Here is a 12,535-nt window from a genome sequence, read left to right as displayed (position 1 = left end):
TTCCCATCATTGACCTCGGGATATACACAAGCATTAGCTGGTCAACTATTTTCCTTCTATGCGTCATAATCGACTGTTTAATCCAATCAGACCTCTACGCTGGTCATTCCCACCTCGCCGCAATTATCACACCAATCCGTCCTACTTTTCGGCCATGGACTCTACGAATCCGCAGCACAAGAGACCAAAGAAGCTGATATGTGCGTCAATTCAGCTGCATCGATATAAAAGCCATGATTAGATATTAATCTGTTCAATATAGTTGCCCCCGGCGACATCGAAGCGACCCCCGAGACCCAAACACCCCGTGCCGGAGAACCCCTCATCCCAGCGTCGGCTCTCCCTCCACGGGTCGTCGCAGAAGCCCTCAGATCTGATACAATGACCCCAAACACCGAACTAGATAATAAAGTTCTGTCGCATCCCGCCCGTGCTCACCAGTTCGTGCGCAATCCTCCATTGACCATCTCCCAACTGCACCCAACGAACCCCCTCTACCAGTTTCATGCGTGGTTCCGCGACCCCCGGCTAGAGCGCTCGTCAGCGCCGGAGACGTGCACGCTAGCTACCGCCTCTCTGCCAACAGGACGCGTGAGTGCTCGCGTTGTGTACCTCAAGGAGCTTGATGAGAGAGGCTGGACGGTATACAGCAATTGGGGGAGTCGGGAGGGGAAAGGCGGACAGGTTTTTGGATCGAGCATTGGCCAAAACGGCGATAGTGGTTTCCCTGACTCTATGCCTTCCGGGGTGGATGAGCCGCTTGTCCAAGACCTGGAGTTAAAGGAGCATGGGAACAAGTGGGCTGCTCTGACATTCTGCTGGTCGGTGTTGGAGCGCCAGGTTCGTATTGAAGGCAAGGTTGAGCCGCTAAGTCGCGAAGAGAGCGAGATGTATTGGCGGACACGGGAGCGCGGAAGCCAGATCGGCGCCTGGGCTAGTTGGCAAAGCAAGGTGCTTTGGTCCGCTGAGTCGGGTACTCTTGTGAGCAGACGACGTAAGAGCTTCGGGCCCGGGGAGGACTCTGGCTCAATTATTTACCCTGATATTCCGCATGATGTGAACGAAACGGATATTGACGATGGGCGTGCGCTGCTGGAGAAGCGGGTGCAGGAAATGGAGGCCCGGTTTGCTGATACAAAGGATATCCCCCTCCCTCCGTTCTGGGGAGGCGTGCGTTTGATCCCGGAGTCGGTGGAGTTCTGGCAGGGTCGCCGCAGTCGTCTACATGATCGGTTCCGATATGTTCGGATTCATGGGACAGATGAGTCGTCGTATAAATGGCGGATTGAGCGACTTTCGCCTTAGATTTTTATCATAGAGCAGAAAGTGTGAATGAGCCACGAAATATAAAACATTGTTACACGTTGGCACACAGGGTTATACATAAAAGAATAGATCGAACAGTACGGAGTAGGCTCATTAGATTGCGACGACTGCCGGAAATGCGATACTTGGCAAAGCTCATCTTGAGTTCCGACGCCTAAATTCTTAACGCGCAACTTGATTACAACATCCCCGGACCGCATACTAAAACTCATATTGTATAAATCGGAAATAGAAGATGTCCCAGTCAACGCCACGGCCCCAATCCCAACAGCGGCCGGAACCGCGCTGGATCCTCCTCGCCATCGCGTCAGGCGCATTCGCCGCCTTGAATGGCCTCTTTGCGAAACTGTATGAACTCTACTCATATCCTATAGAAATCACTTCAGAGGCTAATACGGGAATAGCACAACAGATGAACAAACGACCACCTTTGCGAATGCAATGTTGTCTCTCTTCGGCGCTCCCGGCGACGCTGAAGGCCATCCCGTTTTCATGTTTGTTGTGAGGGGGGTAAGTTGCTTGTTTCTTCTCTCTATATAATCCCGTCATTCTCTTCCAGCATGCCAGCAGTAGTTAACAAAGTTGTCAAGATATGTCTCGGCCTAAATGTCCTCTGCAACGTGATTATGTGGGCATTTTTCACGCGTGCATTGACAGCCGCGCCGTCCACGACAAAGGTGTCTATCACCAACACGTCGGCAAATTTCCTCATAACGGCCTTGCTCGGTATGATTGTCTTTCGGGAGAAGGTTGGTGGACTATGGTGGTTGGGGGCCGCGATGATGGGGGGAGGGTGTATTCTTGTCGGCATGAGGGAGGAGTCTTGAATTACTTGCTACGAAGGCTCCAACCATATGGTTACGGATAGGGAGGGCGCGGTTAGTTGTGAGAAGTCTATAGGATAAAGGATTGTTCGTCTATATTTCATTTACCATACAATCAAAATTCTAATACTAAGGTCGTTCTTCCAACTCGACCATCCGGCCATCTGCGTCATTCCCCACACCAATTGGAGATTGGTCGTCTTGCGGGAGAGGCATGGCATCTCGTGGTTGTCCGGAACTCTTGGAAAACCTCGACCCAATCTTCTGCATAAGATTCCAGATGCGTTCTTCAAGAGTGCCATTATCCTTCGCCTGGTACGCCCCAAGGGGAAGTTCGGGATGGTGTGTTGCAGCTAGTGCTTGCTCCTCGGCCTCGACCTTAAACTGGTACTTGAGGCAGTCCTTGACCGTGACAAGGCCCGTGAGTCGGCCACGGTGCTCAACCAAAATGACACGAGGTCCCATCTTCTTGAAGATCTCCATGACGGTTTCTAGCGGCAGGCGTGGGTGTACGGTTAATGGCGTGTTGTCGATGTATCTGCTAAAGTCCACGAAACTCGCCCCAGAACTGCTCTCGATATTATCGAAAGTGTCGGGTGTTAAGAGAGTACGCTGCAAAGTAGAGGAGGCGCGGCGGGCGACTGAGGCTTCCGCTGCGTCCTTGGTGAACACGCACTGGGCGCTAGGAGAAATCATACCTTCCCTTCTGGCTCGATCGATAGCGTAACGCAGTTCCGTGCGGCCAATGTACCCAACCAAGATTTTGCTCGAGCGGTCTTCTATGATTGGGAAGCCTTGGAATTTATTATCATTCAGAAGGTGCTCTGCTTCACGCACTGGGAAGTCAGAGGCAGGAAGCGATACCGGGTCAGTGGTCATTGCATGGGAAACAGGGACATTAAAGACGTGATCCTCTTTATTATCAAGGAATGGGAACCCATTGGCCCAGATCATGCGGTCAGCTATGCCGCCGTTCCCGAAGCGGTCTCCCACTGCTTTGGTGACACCCACCACGATCTAGATACGTCAGTAGTGCCACGATTAGGAGTCGCATTGCCTACCATAGTGGGAAGAATATAGGTCAGAGCCCCAGTCAGCTCGAACATAATCACGGTCACTGAGATAGTCAAGTGCATGATTCCGCTCAGAGCTGCGCCTGCGCCTAAGAATGCATAGGTGCCAGGCGTGATACAAGGGAGGTCCGGCTCGCAAGCTGCGAAGAACTTCGAATCTGGAAACGATTCATGCAATGCCTGGACCATAATACCGACCATGCGGCCAAAAGACGCCCCGATCGCCATTGATGGAACAAAAATTCCAGCCGGCACCTTACAGCCATAGGATATTATCACTAAGAATATCCGTAAAATTGTGGCTGTAGCTAATGAGAACACCATTGACCAGCGATACTTCGACCTGCTTCATTAGCAATGAAAACGGTTAGGGTCAGGCCACTCACTCGCAAAGGCCATGGTAGTCATGCTCTCCCTCGCATTCTTGGAACAAGATCTCCATCATTTCAGTCATGTTGATCTTCAAGAACATATTGGGGAAACATATAACTGCCGTAACAACGGCTAGGATCACGGACTCAACTACGGCATGTTGAGAGAGGTACTTCTTCCTGAACGCTTGGACGCGGAGGTTCCATTTGATCACCAACGCTCCATACAATCCACCAAATATACCAATAATGACGAAAAATATCAATTCGAAAAAGTGCCATGATCGGTCATATCGCACCTGGAACATGACGAGCTGCCCAGTTCTAAAGGGGTTCATAACCTGTACAAACATGAGTATATGCTCTACTGAGAACAACTGAAACATACCGACAACACTCCCGTCGCAACCAGAGCACAGAAGTAGCTCCGCCATAGGGTCTTCAATGGGAAATAGGACGCTACTTCCTACGTTATGTCAGTACTCGGATTCAAAATATAGGGGAGAGTACATACTTCGAGAGAGAACAATACGCCACCAATCGGACTGCCAAAAGCAACAGCGACGCCGGCGGCTGCAGTTGCTGTCAAAACTTCTCTAGTCTTCGATGCGCTCCGCTTGTATTTGGTAAAGAATCGCGAGATGACGTTTCCGGTACAGACCGCAAAGTGAACACTTGGCCCCTCTTTACCTACTGATAAACCCGAAGCGATGGCCAGTGGAAGCGCAATTGACTTGATCAAAAGTGTCCATCCACCCAAGAAACCCTTCATTACGAAGCCGGCGATGATGCATTTTATTTCGGAGATGCCTGATCCGGCAGCGTATGGCGCAAACGACTTGACCAACTTCGCAGCTATAAATGCAAATAATACCTATCGATACTCAGCTGTTGCCTAACGTTGGGGCGAACAAAGATTGAGGTACCGCATAGAAGGTGTATACGACGTAGTTCACAACCCAATATGAAGTCCAACTCCGCCATTCAGGACATCCTTGAGAAATCAAAGTTAGCTTGCCACAAGGACTACAAAAAAAGGACCAGACGTACCTCCTTCAGCACCCCAGCAACAGAACTGTTGATTGAGATAAAACGCCGTCGTACAGTAACCCAATTTAATATCCGACAGCCACTCAGTAATAATATTCAAAACAGCCGCTATCAGCCCAATGACTGCCCCGACGATCGTAATGACAAGCCAAGCTTGCCCAGCGTCATAAGACTCCCGTACTTTAAGCCTCCATTTAAAGGTGCCTTCTTTGTCCCAAAACCCCGAGCCTTCCTGGCGCTTTATCCGCCGTCGCGCTTGCTCGTGTACCGCATCCTGGACCCAGTCGATAGTGGTAAAGTCCTCGTACCGTTTGATCTCGCTTATCTCCTCTGTTACCGGAGCATGGCCATTGCCTGTGGGCGAGCGTGGTCGCGACGAGGCTGATAACCCCGAGAAAGTTCTAAACAGGCGACGTTCGGTCAGCGGGGAGGGAGAGGGAAGAGGGGACCGCGAGGACGATGAGACAGGCATTGAGCTCATCGCCTTGTTAAACTGCACTGGGCGAGCATAGCTGTCTTGAATGAAAGGGCAACATCCGGAGCCGTCGACAGACCGTCATTATTGGATAGTACGCGGCCGCCACGTGAGATAAGGAAACTCGAAACGCTTATCGCATCAGTCGTCTGCAGTGACAATGACTCGAGTGGGAACTTAGCAGTACATGAATTTATAACTTTTGGTTTAAGAACCAACCATACAGAGAGCGACCTATTTATTTCGCGATAACCCCCTGCAAAGCACTTGATCCAGAGTCCACGACCTATTCGCTTCCCCATTGTCCGCCACGCGATATTGTATGCGTAAACGCGCCCGAGCCGCTTCGTCCACGATCACCAGAATTACCGCGTCCTTCAGTTCGAACTAAGCGTGCTTATAAGTCTCTGAAAATAAATCATTACCCTGCTACGACTGCTGCGACTTTAGTTGCGTCGCCATGCCTACCAAAGATACCAGAACCGCGTCCGGCTTGGGTGCGTCTCCAGAGATCACAGGTCAAAGCTCTCTTCCTAGTACGTCCAACGTACCCTTGATGTCCGTATATATCCACTTGCTAAGGCTTTGTTAGTCTCTCGTATTAAGAAGATAATCCAACTCGACGATGATATTGCCCAATGCTCGAACAATGCGACCTTTGTCGTCGCAATGGCTACGGTACTGTGGCTTATCCCCTCGCCTCGACAATGACTAAACGGATTCAGGAACTCTTCATCCAATATCTCGTGGAACAAGGGCATAATGTTGTCAAATCGGAACGGAAACCTCGAAAGACTATTCAGTACAAGGACTTGGGTAGGTTCCTCTACAGAGAGCCTTACGGTAAATCTAATGGTGTCGACTGTAGCAACCGCTGTTTCACGGATAGACAACCTAGAATTTCTCGCCGATGTCATACCGAAGACGACAACATATAAACAGTTCAAGGAGAAGCGAGCGAAGGAATCAGGCAAGGACCTCGAGATCGAAAAAGGACAGCGCACGCTAAACGGGTCTCTACCACCGGTAGCTGAGACAGAGAAGGACAGCCCGTCAGAGACGAAAGAGGCTTCAGTACCCCGCGGATCAAGGCCTCCGACTGTTATGATGCTGGTGGATGGGCCGGGTGACTCGCAGGCAAGGGATGACGGTGATGTTGAAATGGCAGATCAATAAATGTTGCATAAAACGATAGGAGCAGGCTTAGGAGTTATTCTGGGTTTTGCGTTATGGGTGTATTATTGGCTTGTAAATTCTGGTGGCATAATCATGGTTTGATGAGATAATATCGTATGACACTGCACAAGCCAGTATCAACACCACCGATTGCTCAATCAAGACCACAAAACCACATAACGAAAAGGAATTGCTGTGTTTCGATCCTTTCATAAGTTCGGGGGTATATACTTGCTAGAACTCAGAGCATACAGAGTGCCTTGATGTAGAGTTGGTTCCTAGTCACGTGTTTGTACGGGTACGGCCGGCCAATCAGCGCCCGAGTATATTTCATCTTCGGGAGTCCGTCGGCTTCAACCTCAGAATTCCTCATCCGCTCCTCTCTGTGTCGTAACGTCCCATCCCCTCTCCTCGCCGCCTCCATCGGTCGTTCTTCTGCAATTGATCCGCAATTGCTATCTCGCCATGGCTCTCTCCTTTACTTCCGGCTCTTTGCTGCGTGCCTGCGCCCGCAAGCAGCTGTCCACAACGTCCCGCGCCGTCGTCGCCTCCCAGCAACGGTACAGCTCGAGCTTCGACAGCCCATTTACCGCCAAAGACACCCTGAAGGTCCCTGATTTCAGCAAGTACTCTTCTAAGAAGGCTCCTCGCTCTAACCAGGTCTTTTCCTACTTCGTCGCCGGTACTATGGGTTTGGCTTCTGCCGTTGGGGCCAAGGCTACTGTTCAGGGTAAGTGTTCCTGAGCATCGTGATATATGGAGGCACCGGAGGCTGCGATACTCGACTTGCTTGAAATCCGATTCGCAAAATAGCTTACGGGGTGAATATTACCACAAATACCTGGCTGACGGCGACTCTTGCAATAGACTTCCTTGTCAATATGTCCGCCTCCGCCGACGTCCTCGCTCAGGCCAAGGTTGAAATCGGTCTCGCTACAATTCCTGAGGGCAAGAACGTATGTTTATATTCTCATTGGGCCTTCTTGTGTTGCGTTTGCAGGCCTTGCGGCTAAACCGGAGCTTTCAACAGGTTATCATCAAGTGGCGTGGCAAGCCCGTGTTCATCCGTCACCGTACCCAGGATGAGATTAAGGAGGCTCAAGAGTACGACTGGAAGACCCTCCGTGACCCCCAGCCCGATGAGGAGCGTGTGCAGAAGGCCGAGTGGCTCGTTATGCTTGGTAAGATAATATATATATATATGGGTTCCTGCAGCAACTAACAGCTGACCTATCTAGGTGTCTGCACCCACCTTGGTTGTGTGCCCATCGGTGAGTCCGGTGACTTCGGCGGCTGGTTCTGCCCCTGCCATGGTTCGCACTACGATATCTCCGGCCGTATTAGGAAGGGACCCGCCCCTCTGAACCTGGAGGTTCCCCAGTACAACTTCCCCGACGAGGAGACCCTTATCATTGGTTAAGCGGTTGTAAATTTGTTGTCGGTGGTTGAGTGATGAAACCTTTGAGAGAGTATAAGGTTTGTGTTTAGATGAATATCCCTGTTATGTTAAGATTAGAGGGACTGTGTTTCTATATTGACCCACAAAAATGAGCCGCTTGTTCTATTATTCTCAACTCTGCTCCGCGTTTAGAGCTTGTACACTCACCGCTCATGGGGTCTCCTGTTGCAGTATAGACTCTGATTCTCCCTTTCCGCTTTGCGCTGTGGGAGAGAAGGAACTGGTCCCGAGGCGAGGGGCGATGGACAAATGTCGCTGAAGATTTTGGGTCATGTATTCTAGTCTACCTTTTCTTTTGTTCAATTGAGCTTGCAATGTTTTCAAGGTATGGGTCTCGAGCCACCTGGTGCGTAGATTTGCCATTCTGAACAATCCGTCCATGCGTCGCTTATTCTGGCCATATGTATTTTTTTTTGTCATAGTGTATTGCCATCTCCAGCTTTCCGCAGCCGGGTCTCTCCTAAGCAACATAGACACCAGTTCCCGATGGGCTGGGGATATACGCTCGCACCCGAAACACGTTCGAATAGTCTGGAGATAGGGGGCCTTTATGCAGGACGTGAGTTGGCATAAACGAGAATCCTCACAGATGCTAACCTGTAGAACTTCCTGTACCGTTTCTGGGCAAGTTCACTCGACGTCTGAAGAGGATAAACAGATTGGCACTCGGTGAACCAGTATGCTTTCAGACTTTGGAAACCCCACGCTTCAAGTATGCACTTGCAACTTGTCATCGGACTCCGCGAGATCTGCTTTTCCCTGGAGGTGTATGGGGTTGGACCCGACATCCTAGCCAGGAGGGAGAGGTAGGTGTCGGGCGAGATCTTCAATGCTATAGGCCTGAGTGACAGATCGACACGGTTATAATCGTTGTTGAACTTGATGCCAATGGATGCAGCTTCCGACCCTCAGTATTTTCGAGCATTAAACAGCAGTCTAGTCCGAGAAACCTTTTCAAGACAGTTTTTTGCAGAAAATACGGAACTGGCAGGCACAGCCACCAAGACTGCACCGTCATCGCCGCTTCCATACAGGACAGTGCTACCTATATTCATGGAGAACGGCAACTGATTGGTAGTCAGCAATATGGATGATGCTCTTTCTGGTCTCTACTAACGTGATACGGATATCATCGATTGGCAGGCAAAGTGGTGGTCGGCTGAACAGCGGATAGTTCGCGCACCAAGTTCTCATGCTTTTTTTTAGGTTAGACACCGTTTAAGGGGGATGTGTGGTGTCGGTTTTAGACTCAGTGACAGCCTCTCTAGAACCACTTGAGATAAACTAACTGACTGATTGACGGGCGTTGAACTCTTATCCTCTGTGCAATAATCTCAGTCTCAATGCTCTCCTCCATAAAGCCATATTTGACGTCTCAGAGACCCTAAGTCTAGGGTTCCACCTCGTATATTCTATGGATCAGATTTACTGGACCTCTATACCCAACAACCTTTCATCTATAACCCGCACCTCCTACTTCCGAATATCCTATGATCACTCCCGAGCGACACTCTTCAGGGCCAGGACAGGACGATCAACCAAAAAATTCCCTGAAGAACAGTACTTTGTTTTCAAGCAACTTGTGCGGCAATAGCTTTATTTCCCCTCTTCGGCCTATATTACTTGACTCGGCTAAAAGGGTTGCTGATAAAATTCGGCAAATCGTCCTTTGGGGGTGCATTTAGCTGCCTAAAACTTTGACACGCAGGACTGGATGAGTACACCATCGGCCAGGGACACTGTATAGTAGAACATGAAATGATATTCTAGTATCAGCTTGCAACTCTTCGTTTTTATTTGCACCGGGCTGGGGCAAGGGTGCCTTAGCAGAACTGCTCGCGCAAATATTACCTTCCCTGATTGATGCAAGCTTTTGGATCTTTTGAATAAATCATGGGTAATGGTATTGTTCGCTAAATAACAAGAATATCTACCAACATATGTATTGTGTATACATGGCGGCGTCACTGCATCGAGTGCGCTTGCTGTGGGTAATAGCCCAAGATAGACCCTGCCTTGTGCTCCACATCCTCAAAAAGGTAATCCGTTTGTTCCAACAAAGACTTCCTTCGCGAAGAGTAGGTCCCAAATGAGCGTGTCGACCTCATTCTCTGCAGAGTGCTCACGGTAATCGTTTGACCCGCATCCGGCGCGGCGACTACCATTGTACTTGGCGTGGCTGTCGGAGGAGGGGAGCGACTACCAGAGCGAAATAGGGGATGTATGTTGCTTTCATCAGGCACTTTGATCTTTGAAGGAGGTTGCTTGTTTGGCGCTAACTGCGTAGAGGACGATATTGTTGATAAAGGGCGAAGCATCACACTGTCGAGGGACCGTTTAATTTGCGAGCCACTCCGTTGAAGCTGCTGTGGCCGACTGTGACCCTTATCGCTGCCCTGATCTTCATAGGAAGCGCTGACTGTGGTGTGTGTCGTTGCACTTTCGGGATAGGGAATGAGAGTGGAGTCCAGGTCGAGTGAATTAGATTTGGAGTCTGACTGGATCAGTGTTTTGCCGGAATAACGGTCTGATCGATGAGACGTTTTTCTCGAAATCGATGGTCGGCTCGGAGTTATTGTCTCAATGGACGGGCATTGCGATTCGGCAATCGACGAGGCTGCGCGAGACGCCCCTTTCTGGTGTACCTCTGTTCGGTTGGAGGCAATACTGCCGAGCTCGTATGCAATTGGGGTCGGCCATTGGTTGCAATTGTCATTGCTCGAGGTGGTCGTCAAAAGGACGCCGCACAACATTCCTTGGGTAAGAACTGAGAGTGCCCATAACACACAGCGGGCAATCAACAGCGCTTGTCGATTTGAGCCAATGCCTGAACCTGCCGCCTCACTCACAGCCTGCAAGGCACTCCATGTTATTCCTCCCGCCGTCACGCCAGTTGCAGTTATGAAATACCCGAATCCACATCCGTAGGTGATGGTTTTCCATCCTTCTCGCGGTACCCTAGCGTTCATTTTTGAAACGTTTGTCACAATCAACAGCAAGGCGAGAACCACAAAACAACTGAGTACGCCGAAGCTGACAGTGACCGCTTCAATGAAAGATCCACCTGGTGTAAAAGCTCTAGAAGAGCCATAACACACACCATGGAGGACGGTGACAATGATGTTTAAAAACAATGAGGCGCCTCCCAGCAGGTAGCCCGGGGAGGCTTTGGGCATGTTTGATAGGGGTCTTGAACGTTTGTAGCAGCACAACGCAGAACCTAGGATATTGGGGGAAAACACCGGTGACAGAGTTCTGGCTTGCGAGCTGTAAGGCGCGAACGCCATAGGAGTAGGTGACTGCGAGCAGAGAAAGCTCAGATGTGCGTAGAGGAATTAAGAGATATAGGTGAGGTGGGGAGTTGTTGAGACTGTTAAGATGATTGGAAAGAGCAGGCTGTATATCTGAGGAAGGGATGCCAGAAATAATTGGACAGGATGAAAGATGTTAGCGAATTGTCAGGGATAGGCTTGTGTTAATGTTTGGATCGGTAGCAATTCCAAGTGACTCAGAATAGACTATCCAGGCCAAGCATTGAAGCCAAAGTATGACTGACCACGTCTTCGGTCAAGAGCAGAATGACGACAATAGCATGCTATGCTTGGAAATATACCACTTTAGCACAATCGAATACGTTACAAGCTCATTCTCTCAAGCTCAACTGCTCACATGATGTCTTTCCAAATAACAAGGAGCAAGGTTTGTTTGGCAGGGAAAACCCGAGGCACCTGAAGCCATTGAATAAGCATCACATTGAACAATCGAGTATCATTCTTCACCGGGATATGAGCTGTGAGGCCGCATAGGTGCCCGTGCCTGACATGCCTAGACCCCTAGACCGCAATTGACTGCTTAGGGCTTGTACTTCCGATGCTATGAAGCCAACGATTGGCTGCCCGCTGCTCGAGAAAGTCTTGCATGGTTATACCGATTAGGCCCTGTCAACGAACGATTAACCAATTCGTCAAGGCTTTCGACGTGCCTGATTTCAGTATTTTGAAGTGCCCTCCAATAATGACCACTGATTGTGATCACCGATAGACACGGGATGTGCTGGGAGTGCTAGATCCAATAGATGCTAGGATCCACTATGTGACGTGTCCACAGAACACCTGGAGACAGATAATGACCGCCAGTTTGGGTATGACTTCAGAGAGCCTGATCTCAGAACACCGCTGTTTCGGTGTGTGAGTTAGCCAAGACTCGGGGGCTCCAGTGTAGATGGTCATGATATGGAAATATGTAAATGATCTCAACGACGCCCGACGGTGCGAGCAGTCGACGAGGCTGACGAGATCATACATCACAGAGCTTTCATGCATCGCGGTCTTGCAAGATCATGATATGTGACTGATCCATGGGGATATGTCCACTTTATCACAGGTCAAAGGTTGATTAAAGGTCGGGCAGAATCCAGGCGACTGTTCGTGAGAAAGTGCCACAATATGCTGAACTAAACCGATATCGCCAAAGCGCCTAAAAAATGCTTCATAGTACTCTTTCATACGGAGTATGGCAAATAGATGGCACAGGCTGCCGCCCACTCGGCTGCATGTTCAAGAGGATTGTATCTGTTTGCGATGTTAAGGCTACAATACTGCTGCCGCTTGAACTAATATAGGGCCTCATGTGCGGATGAATAGACTTGGTGCCTGTCAAGTGCCATGTTTCCGCCTGAGGCGATTCCAGCAAGAAGAGAGGGGGGACGAGAGGGGGGACGTCTAGGCTCCCACTTCAGGTAGATGATACTAGAACTGGATATGGGACCTGGAGGGGCATTA

At 49.9% G+C, this 12,535-nt stretch overlaps 6 protein-coding genes across 6 annotated transcripts, besides 1 other annotated feature; 4 read left to right on the top strand and 2 right to left on the bottom strand.

Moving 5' to 3' along the window:
- Positions 1-12,535: part of a sequence feature (contig 1.38 569..233386(1)) that runs on past both edges of the window.
- ANIA_10290 (pyridoxamine-phosphate oxidase PDX3) lies at positions 59-1,305 on the top strand (the record flags this gene model as incomplete). The annotated part of the gene is made up of 2 exons (XM_654822.2): positions 59-200; positions 263-1,305. 2 exons carry the CDS (start codon positions 59-61, stop codon positions 1,303-1,305), a joined length of 1,185 nt encoding a protein of 394 aa, XP_659914.2.
- On the top strand, positions 1,562-2,153 carry ANIA_02309 (EamA family transporter; the record flags this gene model as incomplete). The annotated part of the gene is made up of 3 exons (XM_654821.1): positions 1,562-1,674; positions 1,731-1,836; positions 1,917-2,153. 3 exons carry the CDS (start codon positions 1,562-1,564, stop codon positions 2,151-2,153), a joined length of 456 nt encoding a protein of 151 aa, XP_659913.1.
- Positions 2,220-5,204, bottom strand: ANIA_02308 (chloride channel protein; the record flags this gene model as incomplete). The annotated part of the gene is made up of 7 exons (XM_654820.2): positions 2,220-3,167; positions 3,212-3,566; positions 3,610-3,935; positions 3,983-4,060; positions 4,109-4,449; positions 4,645-5,137; positions 5,199-5,204. The coding sequence occupies 7 exons, from the start codon at positions 5,202-5,204 to the stop codon at positions 2,280-2,282; spliced, it is 2,487 nt and encodes an 828-aa protein (XP_659912.1). The 3' UTR covers positions 2,220-2,279.
- ANIA_02307 (uncharacterized protein) lies at positions 5,292-6,295 on the top strand (the record flags this gene model as incomplete). Its single annotated transcript, XM_654819.2, has 2 exons — positions 5,292-5,935; positions 6,009-6,295. The coding sequence occupies exons 1-2, from the start codon at positions 5,758-5,760 to the stop codon at positions 6,293-6,295; spliced, it is 465 nt and encodes a 154-aa protein (XP_659911.1). The 5' UTR covers positions 5,292-5,757.
- rip1 (ubiquinol--cytochrome-c reductase catalytic subunit RIP1) lies at positions 6,683-8,076 on the top strand. The gene is made up of 4 exons (XM_050613011.1): positions 6,683-7,025; positions 7,163-7,251; positions 7,326-7,476; positions 7,534-8,076. The coding sequence occupies exons 1-4, from the start codon at positions 6,761-6,763 to the stop codon at positions 7,713-7,715; spliced, it is 687 nt and encodes a 228-aa protein (XP_050468856.1). The 5' UTR covers positions 6,683-6,760; the 3' UTR covers positions 7,716-8,076.
- ANIA_02305 (uncharacterized protein) lies at positions 9,719-10,930 on the bottom strand (the record flags this gene model as incomplete). The annotated part of the gene is made up of 2 exons (XM_654817.1): positions 9,719-10,818; positions 10,855-10,930. 2 exons carry the CDS (start codon positions 10,928-10,930, stop codon positions 9,719-9,721), a joined length of 1,176 nt encoding a protein of 391 aa, XP_659909.1.

This window comes from Aspergillus nidulans, chromosome VII, assembly GCF_000011425.1.
Source record: "Aspergillus nidulans FGSC A4 chromosome VII".
Lineage (NCBI taxonomy): Eukaryota > Fungi > Ascomycota > Eurotiomycetes > Eurotiales > Aspergillaceae > Aspergillus > Aspergillus nidulans.
This window is presented reverse-complemented; position numbering and strand designations above follow the sequence as displayed.

Coding starts and splice junctions, on each gene's coding strand:
- rip1 (XM_050613011.1), top strand. CDS start 6,761: ATGGCTCTCTCCTTTACTTCCGGCTCTTTGCTGCGTGCCTGCGCCCGC. Junction 7,026..7,162: donor GGCCAAGGCTACTGTTCAGG/GTAAGTGTTCCT, acceptor CTCTTGCAATAG/ACTTCCTTGTCAATATGTCC. Junction 7,477..7,533: donor CGAGTGGCTCGTTATGCTTG/GTAAGATAATAT, acceptor TGACCTATCTAG/GTGTCTGCACCCACCTTGGT.